Source organism: Muscardinus avellanarius, assembly GCF_963383645.1.
Source record: "Muscardinus avellanarius genome assembly, chromosome: 8".
Lineage (NCBI taxonomy): Eukaryota > Metazoa > Chordata > Mammalia > Rodentia > Gliridae > Muscardinus > Muscardinus avellanarius.
Window position 1 is genome coordinate 60,205,307 of NC_137794.1, and position 26,875 is coordinate 60,232,181.

Here is a 26,875-nt window from a genome sequence, read left to right on the forward strand (position 1 = left end):
TTCCACGTACGTTTTGCGGATCTTGTAAGTGCGGATTCGAGCCGTGTCTGGGCAATATTTAGGTTTCCTTCATTTAAGGAGCGCGCTCCCCTTTACTCTGCCCGCGACAGGAAGCAGGGTGATCTGGCATCTTTAGCATACAATACAGCCCCAGTCGGCGTTGAGGGTGAGCGTCTTCAAAGGGAAGTAAGAGGATTCCAAGTAAATGCTGAAAATCGTGCGCGGAGAGAGGAAGCTCAGGGCGGCTGGGCCGGCGGGCTGGGGGAAAGCCCTGGGCGGGCGCAGCGAGTCCAGGTGTGGCCACGCCCCCACTCGAGGCAGCTGGTAGGAGTGAATCAGACGAGTGGCTGCAGCCTCCCCGCAGGGAGGGGGACGAGCCCGGAGCACAAACAGCGCTGCCTTGACACTCGGCCGCCAGTGCTGCGCGGAGGCCGGAGCGGCGCACAGCACCTGTCCGCGCACCCGGGCGCCGGCAGAGGAGGCACCGCCGCGGCGCTCGGCCGAGCTGCCCCGCGGGATGTGGGCTGGGGAGACAGGAGGGAGGCTGGTCTCCGATGTTGGATCTTTGCTTGGAAAAACGTGCGGGTACGACCTCGGTAAGGATCTTGGTTTTATTTTTATTTTGAAACTGACCTGAAAACTTTCTTTTCTTCTCGTTCTTTTTTTTTTTTAAATCCCCTTGTCTTTTTTTTTTTAAATTAACATAGTTAACACTAGAAACAAGAAATCCTTCTCCTTTATTGCACTTCATACTGTCAAACATTTAAAAGGCTTTTTTCCCCTTATGAATCATTAACCCTTTCGTTTCTAGACAGATTGTCAACTCATTGAGATTTCAGTAGTAGTTCTTTGTCCACTCCCTGGCAAAAATGACTATATCCCGGGATGGCTTAAGCTTTCAATTATATTTTTACCTTTATTTGGCATCATGACTCTGCATGTTGGAAATAAAAATCAGCTAGTAACGGAAGCAAAGACAGCTTCATAGCCAACTTTTTCTTTCAAGCATCATATTTTGGGGGAAAAAGTAAAAGAATGTAAAAACCACATTGAAAGACTTCTACCGAGTCATGTTTACAATTTAATAAGCACATGTTCTTACCTAGACATGATGATACCCCTATTCCCAACTTTTATCAAACTTGCCTATGTGGGAATTCACTGCAAAGGCTGTTTATCCTTTTTTTCTCCTTGGAAAGCACTTTTTCTGGGTGTGAGGGTCAATTTTCCAAATTATCCTCATCAATTCACAAGTAGAAGTGGAACTCCTTCTCTGGCTCTTCTATATTTGTTATAACTTTAGTTACAGTAAACTGTAGCCCATCAGTGACTTCTGGGAATTTGAACACTTTCAGATTTAAATGGAAAGTGCTATTTGTAGCTGCGGGCTGCTAAAGGAATTCTCTTCAGGGAATTCTATTGAATAGTTTTATGTTTTGTTTTTGCGGTTTCAATTTGGCATGCGATGGCCACAAAGCCAGAGAGACTGCAGGGTGTCTTCCCCTTCACCCACTTTTCCTCCTCTTTTCCTGTGGTCCAGACGCTCTGCTCTGGGAAAGGCTGCCCTTCAGTGATGCTGGCAGGTCTTCCTTGAGAAAGGATGAAAGAAAGCGCAGCAGGGGGGGGGGCAGTTGTTTTGAAAGTTGTTTTGCGTCGGGAGCTGGTGGGAAAGTTCAGTCTTCCCCATTTGGAAAAGGCAAGCCGGGTTCCGCTCCTGCACCACACACGCTTTCCATTTTTAGCTTCATTCAGAGGCAGACAGAGCTCCTTCCTCTTCCTCTCCTTGTTTGTGACACTTTTCTGAGGCAGCTTTTCCACAGTGCTGAGGGTCTGGCGGCCATGACCCCAGGCGTTCTGGGACACAGGGCACAGCGCCCACAACATTTTTCTGCTGGGAGAGGTAAAGCCAGGGATTGTTCAAAGGTGTTTCTTCTTCTTTTTCGTGTTCTTCCCACCTTTGTGAGGTTGCCACATTCCTTTTTTTTTTTTTTTTAACTAAGAGTAGCACTCAAAAACCTTGCTTCTTCAAGGCAATCTACTTTATATGTTTTTTGGCTCTTACTCAACTGTACCAAACACGCTGCATCTGCTTTTAAAGCCCTCAGACAACTGTATTAGTCACAGCCTCTCGGAAGGAGCCACAGGAACAGCAGGACAATGGGAACCAAGGATCTTTCCCTTCTCTTCCAGGCTGCCCCCAAGTGTAGCTCCAGCGCTGTGAAGTTTCGGGGGTTGGCAGAGGGGACTGAGGAGACCATGAAAATGGACATGGAGGATGCGGATATGACTCTGTGGACAGAGGCCGAGTTTGAGGAGAAGTGTACCTACATCGTGAATGACCACCCCTGGGATTCTGGTGCCGATGGAGGGACTTCTGTCCAGGCCGAGGTGTCCTTACCAAGGAACCTGCTTTTCAAATATGCCACCAACAGCAAAGAGGTAAGCCTCGGCTTTGTCACTGGAGAACGTAGGCACCTGGTGCCCATTCCCCCTACTTGCTTGCCCTTGAGGCCTCTTCTATCTCTGAGGACGACGAGGATCTATATCAGTAAGTAATCCATCACTCCACTCACCTCTTCCTTTGCTTTCTCTTTCCCTAACTTGGTTCCTTCTCATTCCCGCCAGCCTTCGACCTCTCCATAGTAATTAGTAAACGGTTAAATCTTTGGGGAGAGGCTAAATCTTGGAGAGGCTGACTTGCAGTATCAGCACCGGGTGGGAGAAATTGTCAATGAACTTCAGAAAAGCTCTGTGCCCACCAGCCCTCCACTGGATGATCGATTTTAAGGGTGAAAAGCTTTTCCTAGAGAAAAAGTTTTTAATGTTTCCTTTGTCTCCCTTCAGTCATTAGATGGCTTTATTCTTTTTAACGAGCCAGGTTTATTAGCTGGGTTTCTAAAATTATTCTCAAAACGTTGACGTGTTTATGAACCAAAGTGATGGCATCTACCAAGAAGAGGGTCACGTAAAAGTGTCCTCGATCCGGATGACTTCACTAACCACTGTTTATCTGCCTCAGCTTCTTGGCTCTTGCTGGGCTGGAAGGCTGATTCCTCAGGGGCCTCTGAAGTGGGTATACTCTTTGTTGTTTCAAAGGGGCTAAAAACCTAAACTTGGAATGAGCAACTGATTTGTGTTTACCCTTTTATATAATGATTCTAGCTAGGCGTGATGTTTAGCTGTGAACGAACTTGCAGAACCACCTCTCATTTTGAGAATTTGGCTGCTGCATCTGCTCTGGCCAGCCTACTGCTGGGCTAAGTTGCAGCAGCCTAGCCCTCAGCCAGCTTCCTCAGTGGTCCATACCACGGAGCAGGCAAGTCTGCTGCTGCCTTCGGGAAGTAGTGAAAAGGGGATCTTTGCTCCAAGAACCCAGGCTTCCCTACTGGGGCGATTCATTATAGCCATGTCAAATCACTTTCCCCCTTCCCTCAGGAACAGCATTTGAAGGAATCCGGGAGCCTGTTTGGGAAACACTTTGTCTCTTTCCTGTTTGTGTGTCTCAGTTCAATGTTTTTGGTAAGGGGGAAGATGCAGCTGTCTAAAATTAAATAGAGCAATTCTGTTTTGAGTTTTATAAAGCTCAGCTTTTTGTTTTGTTGTGTTTTGTTTTTTTTTTCCTGGTCAGGAGAGTGGGGGCATATTTTATAAAAAGCAAAATTTAACTTGGTAACATGAATGTTACCAAAAATTTAACCCCAGAGGTCGGCTTTAATTATACCTCTTCCTGAAAGTACTGCGCTCCTCTTTACTATGTGGCCTCGGGAATCAATGTGGCATTTGTCTGGGATATTTAAGATTGGGCCGTGCCTTTAAAAGGTGTAGTGTGTTTTTCCCCGTATCAGATTTGACCAAATATTGGTCTCTTCCCAAGGTTCCATTGTGTTAGGTTGGCCTCATCCGTCCACTGGGACCGAAATAAAGATTCCCCTTCTGTGGGTCATCTCTGCTTTTTTGTTCTATAGTTCAGCTCTTAGTTTAAGTTTTTCAGTTTTCATCATTCTGCTAAAAATCAGAGCTGAGTCAAGTTATGTTCTTAGATCATTTAGTCCAAGGTTCAGAGATAGCCACTTGCCCAAAGGCTGTACAGTTAGAGCCAGCCAAGGGACTTGGAGCAAAGTCCTGGCTTCTCTGGCAAGTGCTTCTCGATTATGCTGCACTGGCCCCTCATGGTGTCACTGTGGTTTTATTTATCTTCTTAACTCAGTGCAGCCGGATCCTCATTACACTTGGTTGTTGTTTTTTTCCTTTGAAAATATAACTCCCTATTTCAGTATGTTAAACAACCAGAGAGAGAGAGAGAGAGAGAGAGAGAGAGAGAGAGAGAGAGAGAAAGAAAGAAGAAGAAGAAGAAGAAGAAGAAGAAGAAGGAGGAGGAGGAGGAGGAGGAGGAGGAGGAGGAGGAGGAGGAGGAGGAGGAGGAGGAAGGGAGGGAGGGAGTAGAGGAGAGAGAGAACCTGTGTTTCTAAAGGGGATCCTTCAAAACTAACATAAAAGGCCAGCGTTCTCTTATCCTATTTCCCCATATTTTATTTAGCTGAAACCTTTGAATAGGGGATTGTACATCTTCAGTTCCTAATGACAAAAGCAACCAGGAAACAAACTTGAATGTCATATTGTCTTAAGCTTATTCTGGAAGTTGTACCCGTTTTTCTGTTTTCTCTCCTTCCTTTTTGAACTTTGGGAAAGGACAGCTCTCTTTATGTGGTGAAAGAGGATGGTGAAGCTGAGCCATTGAGGGTGTGATAGCTGCAAATCAGTTCCAGGACAGAAGCATTTCGGATCATGAAATGTTTACATTGTCATTGAATTCAGTTAGTTCGTTTAAGTCCCACCAGTTGAGCCGTGGCAATAGGGTAAAAGCTTCGCCTCATCTAGTTTTTATCTGACTGGTTTATCTTGCCCTTCTTTAATTTTAAATGTTCTCATTAATTTAAAGAACAGGTGTTATACTATGCACTGTTGTGCTGACATACTGGGGAATTTTTTTTTTAACAAGATCATTTTTCACTATGAATTGTGGTATGTGTCAGCACTTTTTTGGGGGGTTAAAAACAACACATACAAACCATATTTCTGATCCTGACCTTCATTTTTAGATCAGGTTTAGAATCATTCTGCACCTTTAATGAGGCGCTTCTTACTTCCTATTTCCAGAACGAAAACCAAATATAGACATCCTATTCAAAACTTTTTAAAACTGATGAGTTATTCTTTTATGGGGATTTTCCTCTCACCCTTCTAAAATAATCTTCTGTGACTGACTACAGAAAAATCAATTTCAACATTTATATTTTTGAAGTAGTAACCCGTATAAATTTCTGCTTCTGCTGAGGTGGCTTGCTCTCGGGAGATACTGTGGCCCCTCTGGGAAGCTGACCTCCCGAAGCTGTATACGATGACCGATGACCGTCAGTCAGCTCATGGGGACTCAAGTCGGTGTCCATTCTAATTGAAGTCCTTCATTAACTCAAGTCATCTGTAAAACTATCTCACCATAGCATGCAATTCCCTCTTCAAACTCTTTGGTTTGGGAAATAACATACTGAGACATTGCCATGTTTCCCTTAATATAAAGATAACAAAGGAGGAAAATTTCCAGAAACATTTTGGTTGGCTCCATGTCTTTTAAAAATGGGATGAATTAAACTGAGTGTGGTGACACACGCTTGTAATCCCAGCATTCGGGAGGCTGAGACAGGAGGGTCGCAGTTTGAGGACAGCCTCAGCTACTACTTAGTGAGGCTCTTTGCAACTCAGTGAGACCCTGTTTCAAAATAAGGAATAAAAAATAGGGCTGGGGGGTGTAGCTCAGAGGTAGAATGCCCCTGGGTTCCATCCCCAGTACCACAATAAATAAATCTAAAAATGAGACAAATTACAGACTGAAGGAAGGTATGGTTCACTACAAGAGTTCTAGTTTTCTCAATGCAAATATCTTTACAGTCAAATCAGAATTTTAATTGAATAAGTCATTTTTGTGTGATGAGATTCAAGAAGGGGGAAGAGATGAGTAATTAAAAATGATATTGTAATTTGGGATGAGGATGCCCAAATCATATTTTTTTTATTTTTATATTTATATGTGGAACCACATTTTGATCAGAAAAACGTTTCTGCTTAAAATTCACTGACTCTGTGTGTGTTTGCATCCTCTCTAGAGGAGCAATTTGCTTGTAAAACAAACAAACCTTGCATTTGTCCTTACTATCAGACTTCCATTCAGCACCCCCATTTATTGAACCGTTCTGAGCCATAAAATCTCCTTCATTTTGTAAAATTGATAAGAGGCCTTGTTTTTTGTTTTTTTTTGTTTTGTTTTTTGTTTTTTGTCGTTTTGCTGGAAGCTGCCGATAATCCAGTGTGTCCTATAGCTGAGGTCACTGACAGAGACAGATGTGTCAGGTGGCAAAGGGGTCTGCCCGGCACATAAAGCATGCAGGAAGGGCTTCTGCAGGGGCAGATGGAGCATGGTGGTGTGAAAGCCCAGCATCCTCTCGCTGATAGGTTTATGGAAGGCACACAGCAGCCTGTCCCTAGCAGTCATTCTTTAGGACCCTGGTCAGTTCCAGTAAAGGTTCCTTCCTGAGTTAGGTGAATACATTCTTAATCAATCTTTTCAACACTGTGAAATTCAAGGCACACGCCAGGCTTCTGTAGCATCTGCTTGCTTCAAGGACAGTTGTTAATGACGTGTCAGGAAGGTGGAGCTGGCTAAGATACTCCTCTGGATCTCTCGGGACCAGAGGGAGAACCATGACTTACTTGGGTTTTTACTTCCCATTAGAAGCCCTGGTGCCCATTTTTTTCTCAGAGTTACCTGGACAAGCAACCTAATCTTTGGGTTGAAGTTTGATGTCCTCCTTGAATAATTTATCAGACATGGATTTGAGAAGATGTTTGTGTTTTATTGGAGTGCTGGATTCCTTCCAACCTCAAAACTCTGGTTTTCTGTCTCTATCTACATGTATTAGTTTATTTTCATGTATTCTACAGCTCTGTATGTAATAGGAATGTAGAATATTAGGAGTCTGGCTCATTCACAAAGATAATCTAATGCTGAGGCTCTTTTAATTTGCCGGGGATGGGGGTGTAAGGATTTTCATTTCTCTTTCACCACTAGCCCTCATCTTTTTGCAAGGTTATAGATGGCAAGACCACCTTTTTAGTGTCTATCATTGTGCTGTGTGTGTGTGTGTGTGTGTGTGTGTGTGTGTGTTTCTGGGGGCTGAATCCAGAGGCATTCTACCTCCTATCTATACCCCTAGTCCTATTTTATTTATTTATTTTGAAACAGGGCCTTGCTAAGTTGCTGAGGCTGGCTGTGAATCTGGGATCCTCCTGTCTCAACCTCCCAAGTATGGGGATTACAAGTGTGCGCCGCCACACCCAGCCATAGCTGCCCTTAATAGGTGTTGGAGGGCTTATGTCCTCCCCAAGTTCCCTTGTTGTAGAAAAAAGACTCTAGTCGACTTCATTTTGGCCACAAGAAAGTTCTCAGTGTGAAGTTGATAGCTGAAAACCAAAGGCCCAGTCTGTTGAAGAATGACAATTTGGAACAAAACCTGTGACCTCAATGTAATGCTCCTTGTTGGTAATCAAGTTCTGACTCTCAGGACACTGTCTGCAAGAGACTGTAATTTAAAACCAAGTTGATGAACCAGTTGAGTGCCTTTCTTAAAATTACTGCTTTAAAGTGGATATGTTGAAAATATCAACTGCTAATTATTGGCTCACCAACAAATGCATTATTTGTTTTTCCTGTTTGTCGTTTTAAGATTATAGAATAATCACTCAGATGTGAATGTCTAATGATTTATGTCACAAACATCCATTCCATGAACTTTCCAATTTAATTAGCTTCAGTGATAGGCCCCAAACAAAGAGCACTGCATAAGTTAGCTTGCTTCAGCTTTAAGTATATATTTTTATCCCAAGACTGCTCTGAGATGTTCCTGTCACCAATAGTTGTGCTGCTAACAAAGGCCAATAGTGATGAACTGTTCTTGAAAGGGCAGATAAATGTAAATGAAGGCAGAGGAGGAAAATGAGATGAACATCTGCTTTTTTCAGCTCTCTGCCAGAAATTCATAAAGGACCAAAAATAACACTCTAGCTTACCAACCTTGTTTCAACTTGTATTAGGTGTAGGAAATTTTTTTTCTCTTTCCAGTCTGAGTATGCTCCATTAACCTGTATATTGAATACTAAATTGTTTTAGAAAAAAATTCATTTGCTGATAAGAAACTTACATGTCACAACCATGTAGATGCGCACATTCCACGTCTATTTAAACAGAGATTTAAATCCTTTATTCTTTGTACTGAGGATGGTACTGAGGATGGAACCTAGGGGCATTCTACCTCTGAGCCCTAGACCTATCTTATTCTTTATTTTATTTTTTATTTATTTTTGTTTGCAGGTCTGGGGATGGAACCCAGGGGAATTCGACCACTGAGCTATACCCCCTGCCCTATTTTTTATTCTTTATTTTGAAACCGGGTCTCACCGAGTTGCAGAGGGCCTCACTAAGTAGCTGAGGCTGCCTGCAAACCGCTATCCTCCGGTCTCAGCCTCCCGAATGCTGGGATTACAAGCGTGTGCCACCACGCCCGGCTTATTCTTTATTTTAAATAGGGTGTTACTAAGTTGCGGGTGTCCTCACAAATTGTTGAGGCTGGCCGCGAACCTCTGATTCTCTTGGCTTAGCCTCCGAAGTACTAGGATTACAAACATGCGCCACCAAGCCCGGCTCAGAGGTTTAAATTCTTGATGTAATTTAATGAGGTACCAGTATATGTCATAACCAAAATCTTAGATTCCACCTCAACGATTGGAACAGACATTTTTTTCTTACATATTTACATCCACCAGTCCAGGTACACAATTACACTGGATTCACCAGGGATAATAAAAACTGTAAATAAATAATATCTTTTTCCTCATCCCCACCTAATCCTGTTCAGTAAGTAACTTGTTTTCTGTTTTGAACAGAAGAAAATAAAAATGGGAAAGTGAGAAATTAAAATCCGAAACAGGTGTGGTACACACCAATAAGCCAAGTACTTAGGGGACTGAGATAGGAAGATGGCAGGTTCGAAGTCAGCCTTAACCTATCGAGACCCTGTTCCTAAATAAGAATTAAAATAGGGCTAGGGGGAATAACTTGGGAGTAGAATGCTCCTAAATTCAATCCCCTGTCCCCGACACACACCCCAGAAAAACAACGAAAGAAAAAGTATAACTGCAAAATGTAAAGGATTACTCACAGAGTTCTTTTAATAGTGATGAATTGCTTCCTGATTCCTGGTTGTTGGTTTTGGTTTTTCACTCCCCTTGAAAGAAATTTATGATAAAGGAGGAACTGGCATACTTAACATGTTTCTTTAGGAAGGCCCCACAAACTCAAAATGCCTGGTATATCCAGTCTGAGAGGGTCATTTCCTCAGATCTTAGAACCCAGAGCTCTTAGAACCTACAGCTCTCCTCAGTATAAATTCCATTTCAAAGGAGGACTTTTGACCACTGTTGAGTGGACGATGTCAGGAAGAACAAAGTTATTGAAAGATCTCTCATATTAAAGAGAACTTACAAGCTATGGTGGGGGGGGGGATGCATCTGGAATAAAAAAACCTACTGTGTTTGATTTCTGGTTCCTTCGGCCTTTGTGGAACAACTAAAGAGCGTTATTTTGGTTTCTGAGGTTTAAAGTATTTTATTCCCCACAAGCACACTATGTTTATAGTTTGAGGGAGAATGAGAAATAGGAAACTAGGGGGGGGGGGGCTAAAATGCTTTAACATCTTGACCATCTAATTGTGCTGTGTCTTCTCATCCTAACACACGATGGTAGTTATCCTCTCTGATCTTCCAGCATGAAAAGTAATAATAAAAGTAAAGAATCCTCAGTCACTGGAGAATAATCCTCTAGACTGTTTTAATGTTTGATTATTTGCTTAAGACTTTAGGCTTTAAAAAGATGATCTCTGGAGGATGAAGCAGGAGGATTGCAAGTCCGGGGCCAGCCTGGGCACCTTATTGAGACCTTGCCTCAAAATAAAATTTTTAAAAGGCTGGAGGTGTAGCTCAATTTTTTAAAAAGTGCTTGCCTAGCACATACAAGGCTCTGGGTTCAATCCCTAGCATCACCAAAAGGAAAAGATGGTCTTCCCCTCGGGGGAAGTTGCTATTAATTGTGTGGGCAGCATTAATGTAGGCACCCCATTGTTGACTCTCACCACTGGGCAGTTCACTTCACTGAAATAACACAATTGGTTAACATTTTACAGTGAAAGTAATTGTTTCACGTGTTTTATCCCTTTTAGGTTATTGGAGTGGTGAGCAAAGAATATATACCAAAGGGAACACGATTTGGACCCCTAATCGGTGAAATCTATACCAATGATACAGTCCCCAAGAATGCCAACAGGAAATATTTCTGGCGGGTAAGTAAGGAAAAAATTTCAGGGCTTTCAGTATTAGGAAAAATGAGAGCTAGAAAAGCTAGGTCAATTCCTTTTTCAACCTGTGCTAAGAAATACTGGGGCTCACTCGGGAGTATTTAGGATCTCCATGGAAACAGGGAACTCTGAGAACGTGCAAGGAAACTGGCCAAATGGTCAGCCTTTAAAATATAGCCTGCAGGTTATTAATGATGGAGACCTGGACTGTATATGAATCTTGATTTTTCTTTTTTTACTCATTTGAGTTTTGTGATGAAAGGAAACAGTTTAAGGAAACAGTTTGCTGCTTGCTTCAAGGTAATTTCATTTGCATTTCTCTGCAAGGAAATAGTAATGAGTCACCAAGCCTTAGATTTCACCCCTTCTTGATTTCTTGCTGAGTTAACTTTAATGGAATAGAAGAGTTATCATAAATGAATTATCTTGAAGAGAAATGTCACTAAGGGAGTGGATGGGTGAGGGTAATGAAGAAGGACCACAGGTATTTTAATCCACCTGTATCATAAAACTATTAGATTTGACAGTATGTAAGTTACTCCTGTAATATAAAGAAGACAGGGATGTGAAATGAGAAGCTTTGATATAATACCAGTCAAAAGGTATGACCTATGAAATCTCCTTTGGAATAACAGGTTCAGAAAGGACCCTCAGGGTAAGCTAATGAGACGGATTTTTTTTTTGTGTGTGTGTGTGTGTGTGTGTGTGTGTGTGTGTGTGTGTGTGTGTGGTGGTACTGGAGATGGAACCCAGGGCCTTTTTCTACTTCTGGGCTATACTCCCAGACCTATTTTATATTTTATTTGGAAACAGGGTCTCATTAAGTTGCGGAGAGCTTCACTAAGTAACTGAGGCTGGTTTCAAACCTACCCAGTTCTTCTGTCTCAGCCTCCCAAGTACTGGGATAACAAGCACGCACCACCATACCTGGCTAAGATAATTTTTTTTTTTTTTTTTTGGTGGTACTGGGGTTCCTGGAAACCCTTCTACTTCCGGGATACACTCCCAGACCTATTTTTGTACTTTTTTATTTGGAAACAGGGTCTCTTAATCCAGCGCGACTGGCTTCGAACCTGCGCGATCCTCCTGTCTCCGCCTCCCAAGCGCGGGGATTAAGATCACACACCACCACACCCAGCTAAGATAAAATTTTTTTAACCAAAGACTCTGAATTAAAAGTGAACAGAGAAAATTCAGGCTCTCACTTCCTCTGGGATATTGTTTTCTTAATTCAAAAATAAAGAAATGCTTACTTAACTTTAGTAAACAATTTTTATATGTTCTTACATAAAATGTATATATTTGAATTATTTAAATAAAGGCTGCATGATCACAACCAAAACTAAGTTATACTTCTTTTGGCTGGTATTTTAGCCTAAAATCTTAATATATTTTGGACAGTATTATAAGATTTCCATTAGGGGTTTGATTATTCAGATGCTGTTTCTAAGAGATTATTTTTTAATCTAAGAAATTTGTGTTTCCAGAAACATATTTTACTATTTCCCAAAAGAGTGTACACCACTACACCCAGCTTATCTTGAAATAGTATAGAGATGCATATTTGAATATTGGCAACTAAAACAATCTTAACTTAAGTCTTACTAATAAGGGATTATTTTGGGAAAAAAAAAAAAGACAAGGACCACCTAAGAATGTCCCATCCCTGTCCCTTCCTTGTTTCATTTAAAGATTTCACTGTCAGTAACTGAAAGACTTTCTTAGAGGATGTATTTGAGTCAGCGATTCACATGCAAAGGATATTGTAAGAGATGCCTTCTTACTTGTTAAAAGCATCCCGATTTTGCTGGAAAGACTCTGAACATCTGTTGTGAGGGTAGAAAAAGTTTCATGCAAATTACACAAAGAGAAGGGATGTTCAAGCTGAGAAACCAGTGACATTTCTTGTAACTGTACTATGAGTCAGCACGTTTTTAACTTCTTAATACTGGATGGGAAGGCAAGGAAGCCCTCGGTGGCAGCCTGCATTGGCACAGGCATCGTTTTAGGTGCTTGTGGGGTGTGCGTGTGACTTCATGGCCTCCACTGTTCTGTTTTCATGCGGGGATACAGTAAATCGTGGTCCATGGAAGGCTGACTGGAATCAACATACCCGTAGCTTTAGAAAGCAATTTCCGCCCCAGTGAAGAGTGCAAGAGCGATGGAACCCCGTGTTCCTGGAAGTTTGCACATCAGAGTAAACAAACTTGAAAACCCCTCTTGATAGCCGAATTCACCCAGCCTTGTTCCATTTTCTCTTAACAAAACACACCGCAAAAGCTCTCACGAGCTGCTTTGATGAAGCCACATGTATTTCCCCCTTCACAATTTACAGGAAGTTACTCTTAAAAGAAAGTGATTCTGGTGTTTACTGCCTGAGTTAAAGGGACAGAGTTCCTTTTTGCTTCTGATAACGTTTGAGTGAAATATAGAACCGATCGTTACACTGTCGGTACACTGTCAGGGCGGGTGCCTGAATGTAAGGCACTGGCCTGCTGTCCTGTTAGGGAGAAATCTGCTGCCCACCTACCCCCATGGAATTGCAGATGACCAGGTACTGATTATATGTGCTTAAGGGGAAGTTCTTAAGGCTGAAGTAAAGGTAGAACCTCTGAAGAGGAAGGAGGGAAAGAAGCTTCCTGGGGAGAAGGATAAGGGGCATGTTTGTCAGAAAGAGTATGTCTTTCAAATTGTCCCTGTTCTTACCTCTGCCTTTGTACCAATTGCCCTGAGTGCATCTGTTAGCCAGAAGTGGAGTCAGGGCAGATTCTGAGGTCTTCTTCACGCATTGCCTGCAAAGATTCACGCTTTCTTCCTGTTCTTTCTCCAAAAATGCAAGCCCGCAGCGCCCGCTGTGGGCTGCGTGTTAGCCAGCTGCCTCACAGAGAAGGGGATCGCTCTTCCCTACTTTGGCTCGAAAGAAAGGTACAAGACTGGACATGTTTATCAAGAGGAAAAGTGACTTCAGTAGACTGTCAAACCCTGGCCTCTGTCCCAGTACTCACTTTGTTATGGCAGGTGAAGTTCACCTTTGCCCCACCCAGTGTTTCCACAAAATGGCACGGTTCCAAGTATTCATATGAACAAGTGTTACTTTAGGACTCTGGAGGGTTGGGGGTGGAGGATGTTTGCATAGTCTAAGCCTTGGGCGGGGGTGTAGGAAACAGCAAGTACAGAGGCCATAGAAAAAGCTGAGACTCAGTTTGACGTCGGTCGTCCGGCCGGCTTGCTCTCCTACCCAGTGACTCAAAGCACTAAAAGTCAGCGTAATCGGAACTGGAATTAGTAGCGTCGCCCATTTGCCATTCACCAAGCTGTACAAAAGTAGTACTCTGGTGGTTTAATAGGTTTGAGAGGCTGCTTCTTAGGTGAAGTTTTGTGTTTCATTCTTTTGTTCTCCCATCCCGCTTCGCCACCCCAGCATGAAAGTTCGATAAAACTGAAATGGAAAAGGTAACTGATAAAAAACGCTCCTTACCTGTTTCCGCCTTCATTTCTGCTGATTCAAGACGACTGGCCAAACCGATTTGATTCTTTAACTAGGCAATAAAGAGAGCAGAAATCACACATGCCACTTGCCGGCAGCTGGCCCGAGAGGTGCCGGGAAGCTTGCCGTCGATTTGGGACTGACTTCCTCTTACACCACGTCTGTCTTCTCTTTTGGGCAGATCTATTCCAGAGGAGAGCTTCACCATTTCATTGATGGTTTTAATGAGGAGAAAAGCAACTGGATGCGCTATGTGAATCCGGCACACTCTGCCCAGGAGCAAAACCTGGCTGCGTGTCAGAACGGGATGAACATCTACTTCTACACCATTAAGCCCATCCCTGCCAACCAGGAACTTCTTGTGTGGTATTGTCGGGACTTTGCAGAAAGGCTTCACTACCCGTATCCTGGAGAGCTCACAATGATGAATCTCAGTAAGTGGATTATAGAACAAAAAATAAAAAAAATGCTAGCAATGTCAGTTCTGCCCCTATGAGCTAATTACATGTTGTTTAATTATATGGCTTCATCATCTGTCAGACTAAGTAGATGGCTTAAACTCGAGACAAGGAAGAAGAGGAAAGATTTCTGTCCCCCTTCCCTATTGTGAGACTTGATTATTTCAAAAATAATAAGAGCTACTTGAGTGTTGAAAACAGAAAGAAATGTGTGTCTAATTCTAATTTATCCAAAAGGGGGCAGTTGGGAGTATAAGAGAGATTGGTCCAGAAATACAGACTGTGCAAACTCTGGCCTCTTGTTGAAGGTAATTTGTCAGTGTTTAAAATTTACATTGAAATATCACAGAGATGCACATTTGACAATAATATCCTGGTCTGATGTGGAACATTGTAAGATTGTTTCTAGAAAGGATCTGTCATAATTTTTCAAATATTACTCTAAATGAATAACCCTAGAGATTTCATATCTTAGCTTCCTTTCTTATGGTAAAACGAATTAATCTGATCTCCTAATCAGTATTACAGTAACCGCCTATCACTTTATCTTAGCAAATTCTCAGTTGCTTAAGTTTATAAGCTTTTACTTTTTTTATTTGGTTAAAATTGCTGCTGTGAGATATCTCTCTCTCTCTCTCTCTCTCTCTCTCTCTCTCTCTCTCTTTCTTTCTCTCTCTCTCTCTGCAAAGGGCTCCTTTAATAAAGCCATTTTAAGTGACCTCTATAAATAACTTAAGAATTAATATTGAATTCTTTCCTCTATTGTAACTATGCATATTCTTGATTAGACTTGCTGAATTTTATAGCAGTTTTTAAAATGAATTCCTTTTGGTTCAAAAGCTAAAACTAAATGTTGAAGTTTTTGTAACTTTTTGTTTTGATATTATTCAGAACTTAGGGAGACATTTCAAGAAAAGTATAAAGAATTCTCAGTTACCCTTCATTTACCAAATTGTTTTGTGTGATTGACTCCAACAGGGTTCTACCTCTGAGCTAAATACTCCTAGCCCTTTTTACTTTTTTGCTTTTGAATCAGGGTCTTTTATAATCTAGGGATTAAATCCAGGGGTCTTCTACCTCTGATCTGTACACTCTCGGCCCTTGTTATTTTTTGTTATTGAAACAGTGCCTTCCCAGTTTACCTCAACCCGTGATCCTCAGCCTCCCAGGTATCGTGATTATAGGCACACACCACCACACCCAGCTCTAGACTTGCCATTTTTAGTAGACTATCTCATTGCTTTACCTGAAAGCCAAATTATTTAGTTCCCATTTTTGCCTTTGAGACATTTGGAATAAATATTAATATTAATTTGGAATTTTGATTTCAACTGGATTAATTAACAAACCAATACTGCTCCTGGTCATATGTGCTCCTGCTGGCTGTCTGGCTAACTATTCAGTAGTCAGTCCATGCCATTCAGTTTGTTTGAGCTCCCGTAGTATCATAAGACTGTATTTTCATTTTTCTGATAAAGTCTGGGACTATAAAAGCTTCAATACCTCTCCCAGAAGATCACACGGTAGAATTGTGTCCTTGTTTCTTACATACCCACAGTGCATCCTTGAACTTCAGGAAAAGATCTGAGGATGTTTGGAATCAAAATGGCTTCCAGACCTGAGCATGATGGGTACCATCAGTCCTGATCAGTGGTGGCCCTGTTCTTCCTCCTCTCTCTTCACTGCTCCCCAGACTCTCTAGACATATCCCTAAGGGCCAAGCACCCCGCGAGTCATTCTGCTATTTTGGCATCTGTAAGTGCCTGGCTCAGTTCAAAAGGCCTAGTGATAAACGATTCAAAGGCACAATTGAGTTTTCAAGGAACTTGTGTCTATCGGGGCCATCTCAGGGGAAGGATTGCTGCTTCCTCCTAACTTTCTCCACATAGTAAACTACTTCCTCTTGAGTCTCCTACATTCTTTTCTCTTTTTTTCCTCCCTTTTTTACACAGTAATGGGGATTAAACCCAGAGCCTCACCCATGCTAGGCATGTGTTCTACCACTGAGTTACATCTTAGCATCCCTCTCTTTATATTTTATTTTTTAGTTTTTAATTTTTTGAGGGTCTGGGGATGGAACCCAGGGGCATTCGACCTCCAAGCTACACCCCCTGTCCTATTTTTATTCTTTATTTTGAAACCGGGTCTCACTGAATTGCAAAGAGCCTCAATAAGTAGCTGAGGCTGTCCATGAACCATGATCCTCTGGTCTCAGCCTTCCAAATGCTAGGATTACAAGCATGTGCCACCATGCCCAATTCTTTTTTAAAATTTTGACACAGGGTCTCTTCAAGTTGCCCAGGCTAGCTTTGAACTTGTGATCTTCCTGCCACAGTCTCCAGTGATCTTTAATTTCTTGAGTTTAATCACTAATGAATTTGAAGTTTTATTTATTTATTTGCTTTTTTGGGGTGTGTGTGTGTGTGTGTGTGTGTGTGTGTGTGTGTTGGAGGTTGAATCTGAGCTACACCCCTATCCCTATTTTTTGTTGTTGTTTTTTGTTTTCTTTTTGGTGGTACTGGGGGTGGAACCCTTCTACCTCTGGGCTATACTCCCAGACCTATTTTATATTTTATTTGGAAACAGGATCTCAAGCCAGGGAGGCTGGCTTTGAACCTGCGTGATCCTCCTGTCTCTGCCTTCCAAGCGCGGGGATTACAAGTGTGCGCCACCACGCCCAGCTTTTGTTTTTTATTTTGAAATGGGGTCTTATAAGTTGCTGAGGCTGGTCTCGAACCTGCCATCTTCGTGCCTCAGCCTCCCAAGTGCTGGAATTACAAATGTGTGCCACCACGCCCAGCTTGTTTATTTATTCTTTAAACAGCCCACTGGGTTGACTCCCCCATCTCAGCGACTTGACACAACCATGAAGAAACCTCTTCACACTGCTCTCACCCTGTGCCAATCAAAGAAAGATTTTATTTTTTATTTTATTTCATTTTTTTTCCATTACTGGAGATGGAACCCAGAACACTTCTACCTCTGAGCTACACCCCAACCCTATTTTTCAGGCTTTATTTTGAAATGGGGGTCTCACTGAGTTGCAAAGGGCCTCACTAAATAGTACCTGAGGCTGTCGTGAACCCTGATCCTCCTGTCTCGGCCTCCCAAATGCTGGAATTACAAGGGTGCACCACCACGCCCAGCTCAAAGAAAGGTTTTTAAAGCCTGGCCTTTTTATTCTCCAATGAAAGCCTTTGTGCTGTATTTTAAGATTTCAAGTGTTTATTCTTTGAGTTCAGAAGCAACTTTCATGCCTACTGTGAAATGACACCTTTGTACCTTCAAATATCCCTTTTGCTTATGCAGAATTTTTCTAAATGGTGGTTTGTTGTTTTGAGGTACCATTTCTTCACCCAGTGTTCATGGTAAAGAATGAGAGTTAACAACAACCTGTCACATGACAGCAAGACTCCTGCTGCCCATTGTGAAACCAGTTGTCTTGGGTGTGGCCACTGATGAGTGAGACTCTGATCAGGAAAATTTCCACTATTTCATCAGGCCTAATAGGTAGATCATGTCTCCAAATGAGTTGTCTTGGGTTTCCATGCTTCAAACACAGTGGAGGCCTGTGCCTGAATCTTGAGGAGGGCTCGCTTGGTAGTGGGGGGCCCACGTGATAGACTTGAAGAGAAAAGGGTGTGAAGCTCATAAAGTAAAAAAAAAAAAAAAGTAAGTACTGGAAATCACAAACTGGCATTCTTTTTAAATAGAAGGAAAGGAGTGAAAACGATTTATTAAGCCCCGCCACTCCTCCCTTTTTTTTTCTTTTTTGCTATCTATCTAACTAACCCATCTAGAAAACAGTTGACCAAATTATAGACTTCTAAATGTTAATCTGCTTTCTCAGTTTCAGTTGAAAACAGACTTTGTTTTGCCTACTGCAGAACTTCTAGGTTCTTTCTTGTAGTCTTGGGGGTTCTTATTATAGATTGAAAATGTGAGTCGGCATAATTAAGCCATTCAGAGCCTTCAGAAGTAGTTCACTCTTGAAATGACTCCCTCCGCCTACAGCCATTTAAGATTTAAGAACAAAAACAGATCTTGATTTTCTTTTTCATGTTAACTCAAGCTGCTGCTGAGTGGGAGAGTCAGAAATGACACCAGCTCCCCTGATTACTCAGCTGCTGAAGAACGATTTTTTTAAAAATGTACCTTCATATAGACTCCATAAGTTCCACCTGTAGAACATTTTAGAGAGGCTAATGTTTCACTGTGGATATTCTTTTAGGGTAAGATATAAGCGTGTTTTTCTCAAGACAACAGAGGTAGCAAGCATTTCGTGTGGATTTCCTATATGCCAGGGTCCTGTGCTAAGTATTTTGCATAGAAAAATTAAAATTCCAACTTAATGGCTTGATGTCCCAACCATGAGCTTTGTATTAGTTCAGTCATCGAAGTTAGTGGTCTGAGTGGATGCTTTTATACTTAAGGTTTTAATTTGTTGGATTTTAGAATCATGGGATTATTGTAGCCAATGAAAAAATCATGAGGCTTAGATATAATTTGCCACATAAAAATGGCACAAAGTTATGAGGGTGACGTTTCTGTATTTTTATTTTATTAGGGGCAGCTTTTTTTTTTTTTTTTTTTTGAGCCTGAGGATACTTTCAAATCATTCTTCTTTTTTTTTAACCTCCATAAAATTCCTTCCAGTGGCTGTGAGATGCCCTATCAGTTTTCTAGCTTAGTTGTCTTTCTCTTCCTTTACCATTTCAGCTTTAAAAAACAAAAGTGACAATTTGAACTTCCTGCCTGCTGGGCCTCACTGAAAGACTGATATTGGCCTGATAAGGGGATATTTATTTTGGTTTAGCAGCTTTAGAAATCGCCCTCCCTCCAAGCTTTCCATCACTGCTCCCCTGACCAGCATCTTCCCTGATAGTGTGGTCCAGAGTGTTTATTCTGGGGCTTCTGGCTGGCCAGGCAGTAACTGATAGCAGCTGCCAAGTGATAACATTCTCCAAGGGGCTCTTGAACTGGAATCGAGCCCCTCCCCCAGCCTGTCAGCCTGGAGAATGGATTCTAAGGGTTCCATTCTGCAGTTCCACGGAGCTTGCGTCTAGACCTAGCAGGTGGCCAGCCTGAAGTTCTTAGTGAAATCAAACAGGACCTCAAGATGATGAAGGATGCTTATGCAAAGGCTTCAGCATGATCCCCAAACTTAGGTCATCTTCTGAGACCAAGAGCCTCGCTGCTTCTCAAGGAATCTCTGCACACCAAGGGTGCACACACCTAGGACAGGTGTGCCAGCTCGAGGGATGGCCCTCAGAAGCCCAGACTGCAACCTCGCACATTGCACTTCTGGGAGCCAGGGAAGGCTGATCAGGGTGTTCTCCCTTTTCCCCTGCTCTCACTGGTATTTCCCGAAGGCTTCGTTTGTTCTGTGTGGCAGAGCTGGCAGTGGCGTGGACGGTCTGGAAGTGCCCTCATTGCTCCTGTTTCTAAATAGTCTGTTGACCGAGTATTATATGCTGTCTTTGGGAATAAATGCTTTCCTCTTGGCCGCCTGTGTTTTCTTTGGTGGTGTAAGTAATTGAACTGGCTCGGGAAGTACCTGTTGTGGTTTGGCAGAGGTGACTGTCATACCTCGTGATTCCAGTGGACAGCACTGCTGGGAGCCTGGTTAGACCAGAACCTCGGTGAAATGCTTGTGCTGTCAGCCAATCGTGCATAAGGGGCGGCATCCTCGTCCTTCATCTAGTTGGCATAGATGGCTTGAACAGGGCATTCTCAAATTTGTATTCGACAAGAATTGAGCTGAAAACTGATGACTGTTTATTACTTGAAATGAGTCCTAATCTTTCACGTCTAGTTCGCAGAGTGTTCCGATTTCCTTTAGGTAAACTGTGAACATCAGAATGACTTTTGTTAAGCTGTGACAACCTCCTCCCTCCCCCTCCCCCCTGCCGTGTTTTTCCACCCCCTTTTCACGAACACTGTCTTTTCTAGCTTGAGCAGCACTTTTCTATCATAAAGTTTGTACTAATGGAAACAAGATCATCCCCATGACACTGGTGGCTCTGTAGAGGCTGCCATGGTCCCCATTTTGCTGAGGAGGAACCGGAGCAGCACTTCTAAGTGGGTGGCCCCCAGCTCTCCAGAGCGAGAGACGCCAGCGGCCAGGTGCCTGCCCTTTGCATGGCCACCTGGCACTCAGGTTTTCACAAGAGAAGAGAGCAGCTTGGGCGATTTCACTTCAGCTCTCTGTTGGCCTCTGAGTAATCACCCTTTCTTCTTTATTTCAGCACAAACACAGAACAGCCCCAAGCAACCCAGTGCTGAGAAAAATGACCTTTACCCAAAGAATGTCCCAAAGAGAGAGCACAGCGTGAAGGAAATCCTGAAACTGGACCCCAATCCTTCCAAAGGGAAGGACTTCTGCCGTTCCGACATTTCACCCCTCACCTCAGAGAAGGACATAGAAGACTTCAGGAGAAACGGGAGCCCTGACAGGCCCTTCTACCCTCGGGTCGTTTACCCAATCCGGCCTCTGCCCGAGGACTTCTTGAAAGCTTCCCTGGCCTATGGGATGGAGAGACCGACTTACATCACTCATTCCCCGGTTCCTTCCTCCACCACCCCAAGTCCTTCTGCGAGGAGCAGCCCTGACCAAAGCCTGAAAAGCTGCAGCCCTCACGGCAGCCCAGGGAACGCAGTGTCACCCCTGGCTCCCGGCTCTCAAGAGCACCGAGACTCCTACACTTACTTGAATGCACCCTACGGCCCAGAGGGCCTGGGCTCCTACCCAGGATACCCACCTCCCCCGCACCTCCCGCCGGCCTTCATCCCTTCGTACAATGCTCACTACCCCAAGTTCCTGATCCCCCCCTATGGCATGAATTGTAACAGCCTGGGCGCTGTGGGCAACATCAATAGCATCAACAACTTTGGCCTCTTTCCCAGGCTGTACCCAGTCTACAGTAACCTCCTGGGCGGGAGCAGCCTGCCCCATTCCATGGTCAACCCAGCCTCCCTCCCAAGTTCGCTGCCCTCAGATGGAGCCCGGAGGCTGCTTCCTCCCGAGCATCCCAGAGAGGTGCTCGTGCCAGCGCCCCGCAGTGCCTTCTCCCTCACCGGGGCTGCCGCTAGCATGAAGGACAAGTGTAGCCCCACAAGCGGGTCCCCAACGGCGGGGACGGCCGCCACGTCAGAACACGTGGTACAACCCAAAGCTACCTCAGCAGCGATGGCGGCTCCTGGCGGAGACGAAGCCATGAGCCTCATTAAGAACAAGAGGAACATGACTGGCTACAAGACGCTTCCCTACCCGCTCAAGAAGCAGAACGGCAAGATCAAGTATGAGTGCAACGTCTGCGCCAAGACTTTCGGCCAGCTCTCGAATCTGAAGGTAGGCTCCCAGGCAGGGTGGTCGGGTCACCCAGCATGCCTGTACTTAGCTCACTCTCCACGGATTATAAATCTGGGCCTAGTCAGAGTGATTTGACTTTGCTTTTGCCACTTTAGACCTGTGTGGCTTTGGACAGGTTCCTTCCCCTCTGCTAGCAGAGTTTGTCCCAAATGATAAAAACATGAGATTCAGGCTACAAGATTCATGTGTAGTCTGCTAGACTGTGGTTTGGGTTTTTTTGTTTTTGTTTTTAGCGCAAACCAATCAAAGAATTCTAAAATCACAGGGGCTTTGTTTGTTCTGCTACTTTGTCTGGATGCTCTTCTTAAGATGTCTGTATCATAAGCACCTGAGCCTTTGAGCAGGTCTCAGGGCAGCTAGAGGGCAGAGCTAACACTTGTGGCTTCTTCCCAGGTCCACCTGAGAGTACACAGTGGAGAACGGCCTTTCAAGTGTCAGACCTGCAACAAGGGCTTCACTCAGCTCGCCCACCTGCAAAAACACTACCTGGTCCACACGGGAGAAAAGCCGCATGAATGCCAGGTGGGTGGTGCTTTCTGGGTAGAACTTCTGAGCTGTGTAGAAACTATCTCCTCGTGTCTGTATCCTTGGTTTATACCAAGGCACAGATCGTGCCTTGCCACGGGCCACTGGCACTCTGGTGCTCCCTGGTGCTCTGTACCTGTTGACAGGCTGAGGTGACGACACAGCAGCTCCCAGTGGGTGGGGAAATGGTAGGGAAATAAACAGCACCTCGTGGGCATCATGCCCACATCCCTGTTTGCTTAATCCTGTGCCACGGGTGCCACAGGGAGGCTCCTTGCTTCCCGGGTTGCTAGGTGGCGGCCTGTCATCTCGCCACTCCCATGGACCACTCTTAATCTTCTGGTCTTCCCTGTCTCCCTTCTCCGCCCTCTCCTCCCCCACACTGCAGGTCTGCCACAAGCGATTTAGCAGCACCAGCAATCTCAAGACTCATCTGAGACTTCACTCCGGAGAGAAACCTTACCAGTGCAAGGTGTGCCCTGCCAAATTCACCCAGTTTGTGCACTTGAAGCTGCACAAGCGACTGCACACCCGGGAGCGGCCCCACAAGTGTGCCCAGTGCCACAAGAGCTACATCCATGTCTGCAGCCTCAAGGTCCACCTGAAGGGGAACTGCCCGGCGGCCCCAGCCACGGGGCTGCCCTTGGAGGACCTCACTCGAATCAACGAAGAAATTGAGAAGTTTGACATCAGCGACAATGCCGACCGGCTGGAGGATATGGAGGACAATATCGACGTGACCTCTATGGTGGAGAAAGAAATACTGGCCATGGTGAGAAAAGAGAGAGAAGACACTGGCCTGAAAGTGTCTTTGCAAAGAAACATGGGGAACGGACTCCTCTCCTCAGGGTGCGGCCTCTATGAGTCACCAGACCTGGCCCTCATGAAGTCGCCTCACAACAGCCCACTACCTCTGGTACCTGTAAAGGTCAAACAAGAAACAGTCGAACCAATGGACCCTTAAGATTTTCAGAAAAACAAGTGTTGTGTTTTGTTTCTTAAGTTATGACTTGGCGAGTCAGGGTGCCTGTTGCAAATTGCTTGTACATAATTTTAGATCCGTAAAGCTCTCCTAATGGCAGGTGGTTCCTCTCACCTCTCTGGAATTAAAGAAGGATTCCAAAGTTACCAAAATCTCAGGGTAAATGAGGCAAAGACTCTCTCTCTTTATATATATATATATATATATATATATATATATGTATACTAGTATATATACTTATTTACACCCATGTCTATATATTTGAACCTGTGTATTTTGAATATTTGTGTGGATATGTTTGCATAGCCTTCCATTGCTAAGACTATTGCCTAGCCATAATTATTTTTTCAGTGATAATCCTTCATAATTTATTATACAATTTATCATTCGAAAAGCAATAATTAAAAGAGTTTACAATGACTGGAAAGATTCCTTGTAATTTGAGTATAAATGTTGCATCTTCGTCTTGTGGCCATTCTTTGTAGATAATTTCTGCACATCTGTTTAAGTACCTAAGACTTAGTAAACAAATACATGACTTCAGTCAACCTCTCTTTATAATAACGGTTTGAAAATGAGGTTTTGCTCTTGCCAAAGTTAGACAGTTGATGTTTTCATTTATAGGATCATACTGTTTGGACAGCACTGTATAACTCGGGGGTATGTGTGCAGAATTACCCAATAACAACCTGAGTAGAAGGAAAAAGAAAAGGAATCTTAAATATTTCTGTTGCTAGCTCATATTTTTCTCTAGCCATGATTTTACCAAAAAGGTGACAGGAAGGTTTTGACAACCTGTCTCTCCAAAAAAGTAGGTTCTCCCACCCTGCCCCAAAAGTCATAGGACCTTCAGAGTGGCCACCTGACTTTTGCATCCCAGTGTATTATCTTGAAAATGTGAAGAAGACAAAATGCCATGTTTAAAACCACTGAGAAACTGTCCTAAAGCACAGGTGGTTTTGTATGTGTGAGGTTTAGGGGCTTGAGTCTTATTGTTGTTTTGTTGTTGGTTTTCGTTTTTTATGTCAAAATTGCACAAATGTGGTGCTTTACCAGGAAGGATTTGAAGTAGATAGGCTTAGGCCACATTTAAAAAAAAAAAAAAAAAAAACAGACAAAAAACAAACAGGAAAACGGGTATTCTGGTCATCTTAGGGTAAAAGCGGGTAATGAACATCCCTATCCCCAACACATCAATTGTATTATTCTGTAAAACCCAGATATTCCTCAGTATTTGTGTTTTTGCATTTTATGATTAATTTAATTGAAGATGAAAGGGCATTGCAAAGTTGTTCGACAACAATTACCTCATTGAGTGTGTCCAGTAGTGCAAGAAGTGACGTCTTATCTCATGATTTGCTACTCTAGAGGAGAAACCAAGTGAGTGTGCTCCAGAGAGATGGACTGGGACATTCTATCTTTTACTCTGCTAAGCCCAAAGATTACCTTTTGGCGTTCAAGGTGTAGCAAAGAATGATGTATATTTATAAGTCTATTTATACCACTATTCCATGTGTATATATAATATATTTATAACCACTTAAATTGTGAGCCAAGCCATGTAAAAGAACCTACTTTTCCCAAGGGCAAGAAAACCTCTTTCTAAGACTTTGCTTTACTACTTAATGACCTCAAAATCACATCAGCCCCTTGCCTGTTATCAGATACCCAAAAGCCATGGTGCAGAGGTGAAGAGCATATAACCGGGGAGAGAGAGATGTGTCATTTTTGCTATTAAGGATCATCTGAGACAGTTAGGTTTTTGTTTTGCCCCATTATGATTATACAGTCACAGAAATAAAAATCTCATTCCTCCGCCACTATTTTTTCTCTTCCTCTCTCTCCTAAATACTGGCGCATCCCTCTTGAACCTATTTTAAATATTCAACATTTTGTTCACATCAAGTAACGTCAACTTGCAACGACAAGAACAAATTTAAAATAATCCAGGAAAAGCCAAAAGCCTTATTGATCTGTTCCTATAACTATCAAGACTGATGATTGTTCTTTTTTTCACAGTGCTGGGGATCCAATCCAGGACCTCCTACATGCTAGGCAAGCATTCTACCACTGAGTTAACACCCCAGCCCAAAACTGACATTTTTTGATGTTTCAGTGTTTGACACACAGAGTCCTTGATTGTAGGTAAACCAAAGCATCACACAGACATTGACACCAAATACTTTTTATTCCTAGTGAACACATGTGTTCCTTTCCTTTTGTGCTTTCTTGCATTTGAGAATTTGTATAAAAATGTCTTGCTTTTCTAACCATCTCTCTTTTCCTCTTAGGCCTCTTACATGTGAATGTTGAGCCCACAATCAACAGTGGTTTTATTTTTTTCCCTCTACTCAGAGTTAAAACTGACCAAAGTTATTGGCTTTTTACTTTGCTAGAACAACAAACTATCTTATGTTTACGTACTGGTTTACATTGTTATTTATGTGCAAATTGTCAAGATGTAAATTAAATATAAATGTTCATGCTTTACCCATGCTTGCCTAGTGTCTTGAGTGAGGAGCGCATGCTCTCATAGTGGGCCCTGATCACACTTGAACGGGAAATAATTCATCCCTCCCTGCCTCCACCTCTGTTCTGTTTCCAGGAGCACAAGCTATGATGCCCTCATCTCCCCCAGGACCCTTGAGCATTGGTCTGTCATATCTCTCATAATTCTCAATGGTATAAGATTTTTCTTTTAACTATGAGCTAAAAAAGTATTCTCTATGAAAGCCATTTCCAGCTTTCTCCAGTAAGTGGAAGAAGATCTGCTAGTCTCTCTGCTGGACTTTTTAATTCATTCATTCATTCATTTATTTTGCCATACTGGGAATTGAAACCAGTGAGGCTCTATCACTGAGCCCAAACCTGGGAAATAGATTTGATAGTTGTGCATGTAAAACAAATTTCCAGAAAGCTGATTCACCAGAATTTGAGCATTCAGTATGAAACCCAGGGATTATGGTGGCTTGTCCTTGGTTCCCCAAAGGTCATGTGACAGGAATGAGTCTACTTACTTGTCCATGGATGCTCCAGAAACGACCCTATTTCAGAAAGAAAGCACGCTACATTTGAGCCTCGGTGACAGGAGATGCATCTAGAAAAATGATAGTCCCTCTGTGAAAAAGCACATTGAAATCCCCGTGTAAGTGGTTTCTGTGCTTCCTCTATTACCATGTCATGGCTCCACACTAAGTACATGCTAAGAAAATAACGCTCCCTCTTACTTTTGGACATTTAAAACTGCCTGGGTTTTGTTTTGTTTTTAATGTTTCTTCTTTAAATTCACTTTAACATCTGTGCCAAGAATTTGAAATGCTGCCAACATGTTACTGCAGAGTTAAGAAAACCAGAACCCCACTATTGTCCTGGACAAGCCAAATGGTGCTGGTTATACTCTTAAATTCTACAGAACCACTGTGGTAATAATTTTTTCAAAACAAAGCCCCATAAGATCCAGAGTGTAACCGTTACTACCATAAATCGTACTTCTTAGCAAATCATATCTTCTTTTCTTGCGAGTTACATATCTTGAGAAAACTTGTATATGGACTTACCTGTTTAATAAAACATGACATAGAAAGATAATAT

The 26,875-nt window shown here is 43.0% G+C and overlaps 1 protein-coding gene across 3 annotated transcripts; it reads left to right on the forward strand.

Annotated features, from left to right (window-relative positions):
• Positions 1 to 554: 554 nt before the first annotated feature.
• Positions 555 to 23,266, forward strand: PRDM1 (PR/SET domain 1; the record flags this gene model as incomplete). Of its 3 annotated transcripts, none has more annotated exons than XM_080699743.1 (7): positions 555 to 596; positions 2,191 to 2,439; positions 10,326 to 10,445; positions 14,129 to 14,381; positions 20,654 to 21,756; positions 22,171 to 22,299; positions 22,691 to 23,266. In XM_080699743.1, the coding sequence occupies 7 exons, from the start codon at positions 555 to 557 to the stop codon at positions 23,264 to 23,266; spliced, it is 2,472 nt and encodes an 823-aa protein (XP_080555869.1). The 3 variants fall into 3 exon arrangements, with proteins under 3 accessions (XP_080555869.1, XP_080555870.1, XP_080555868.1); XM_080699742.1 differs by lacking the exon at positions 555 to 596 and adding an exon at positions 1,840 to 1,923; XM_080699744.1 differs by lacking the exon at positions 22,171 to 22,299.
• Between the last annotated feature and the right edge of the window lie 3,609 nt (positions 23,267 to 26,875).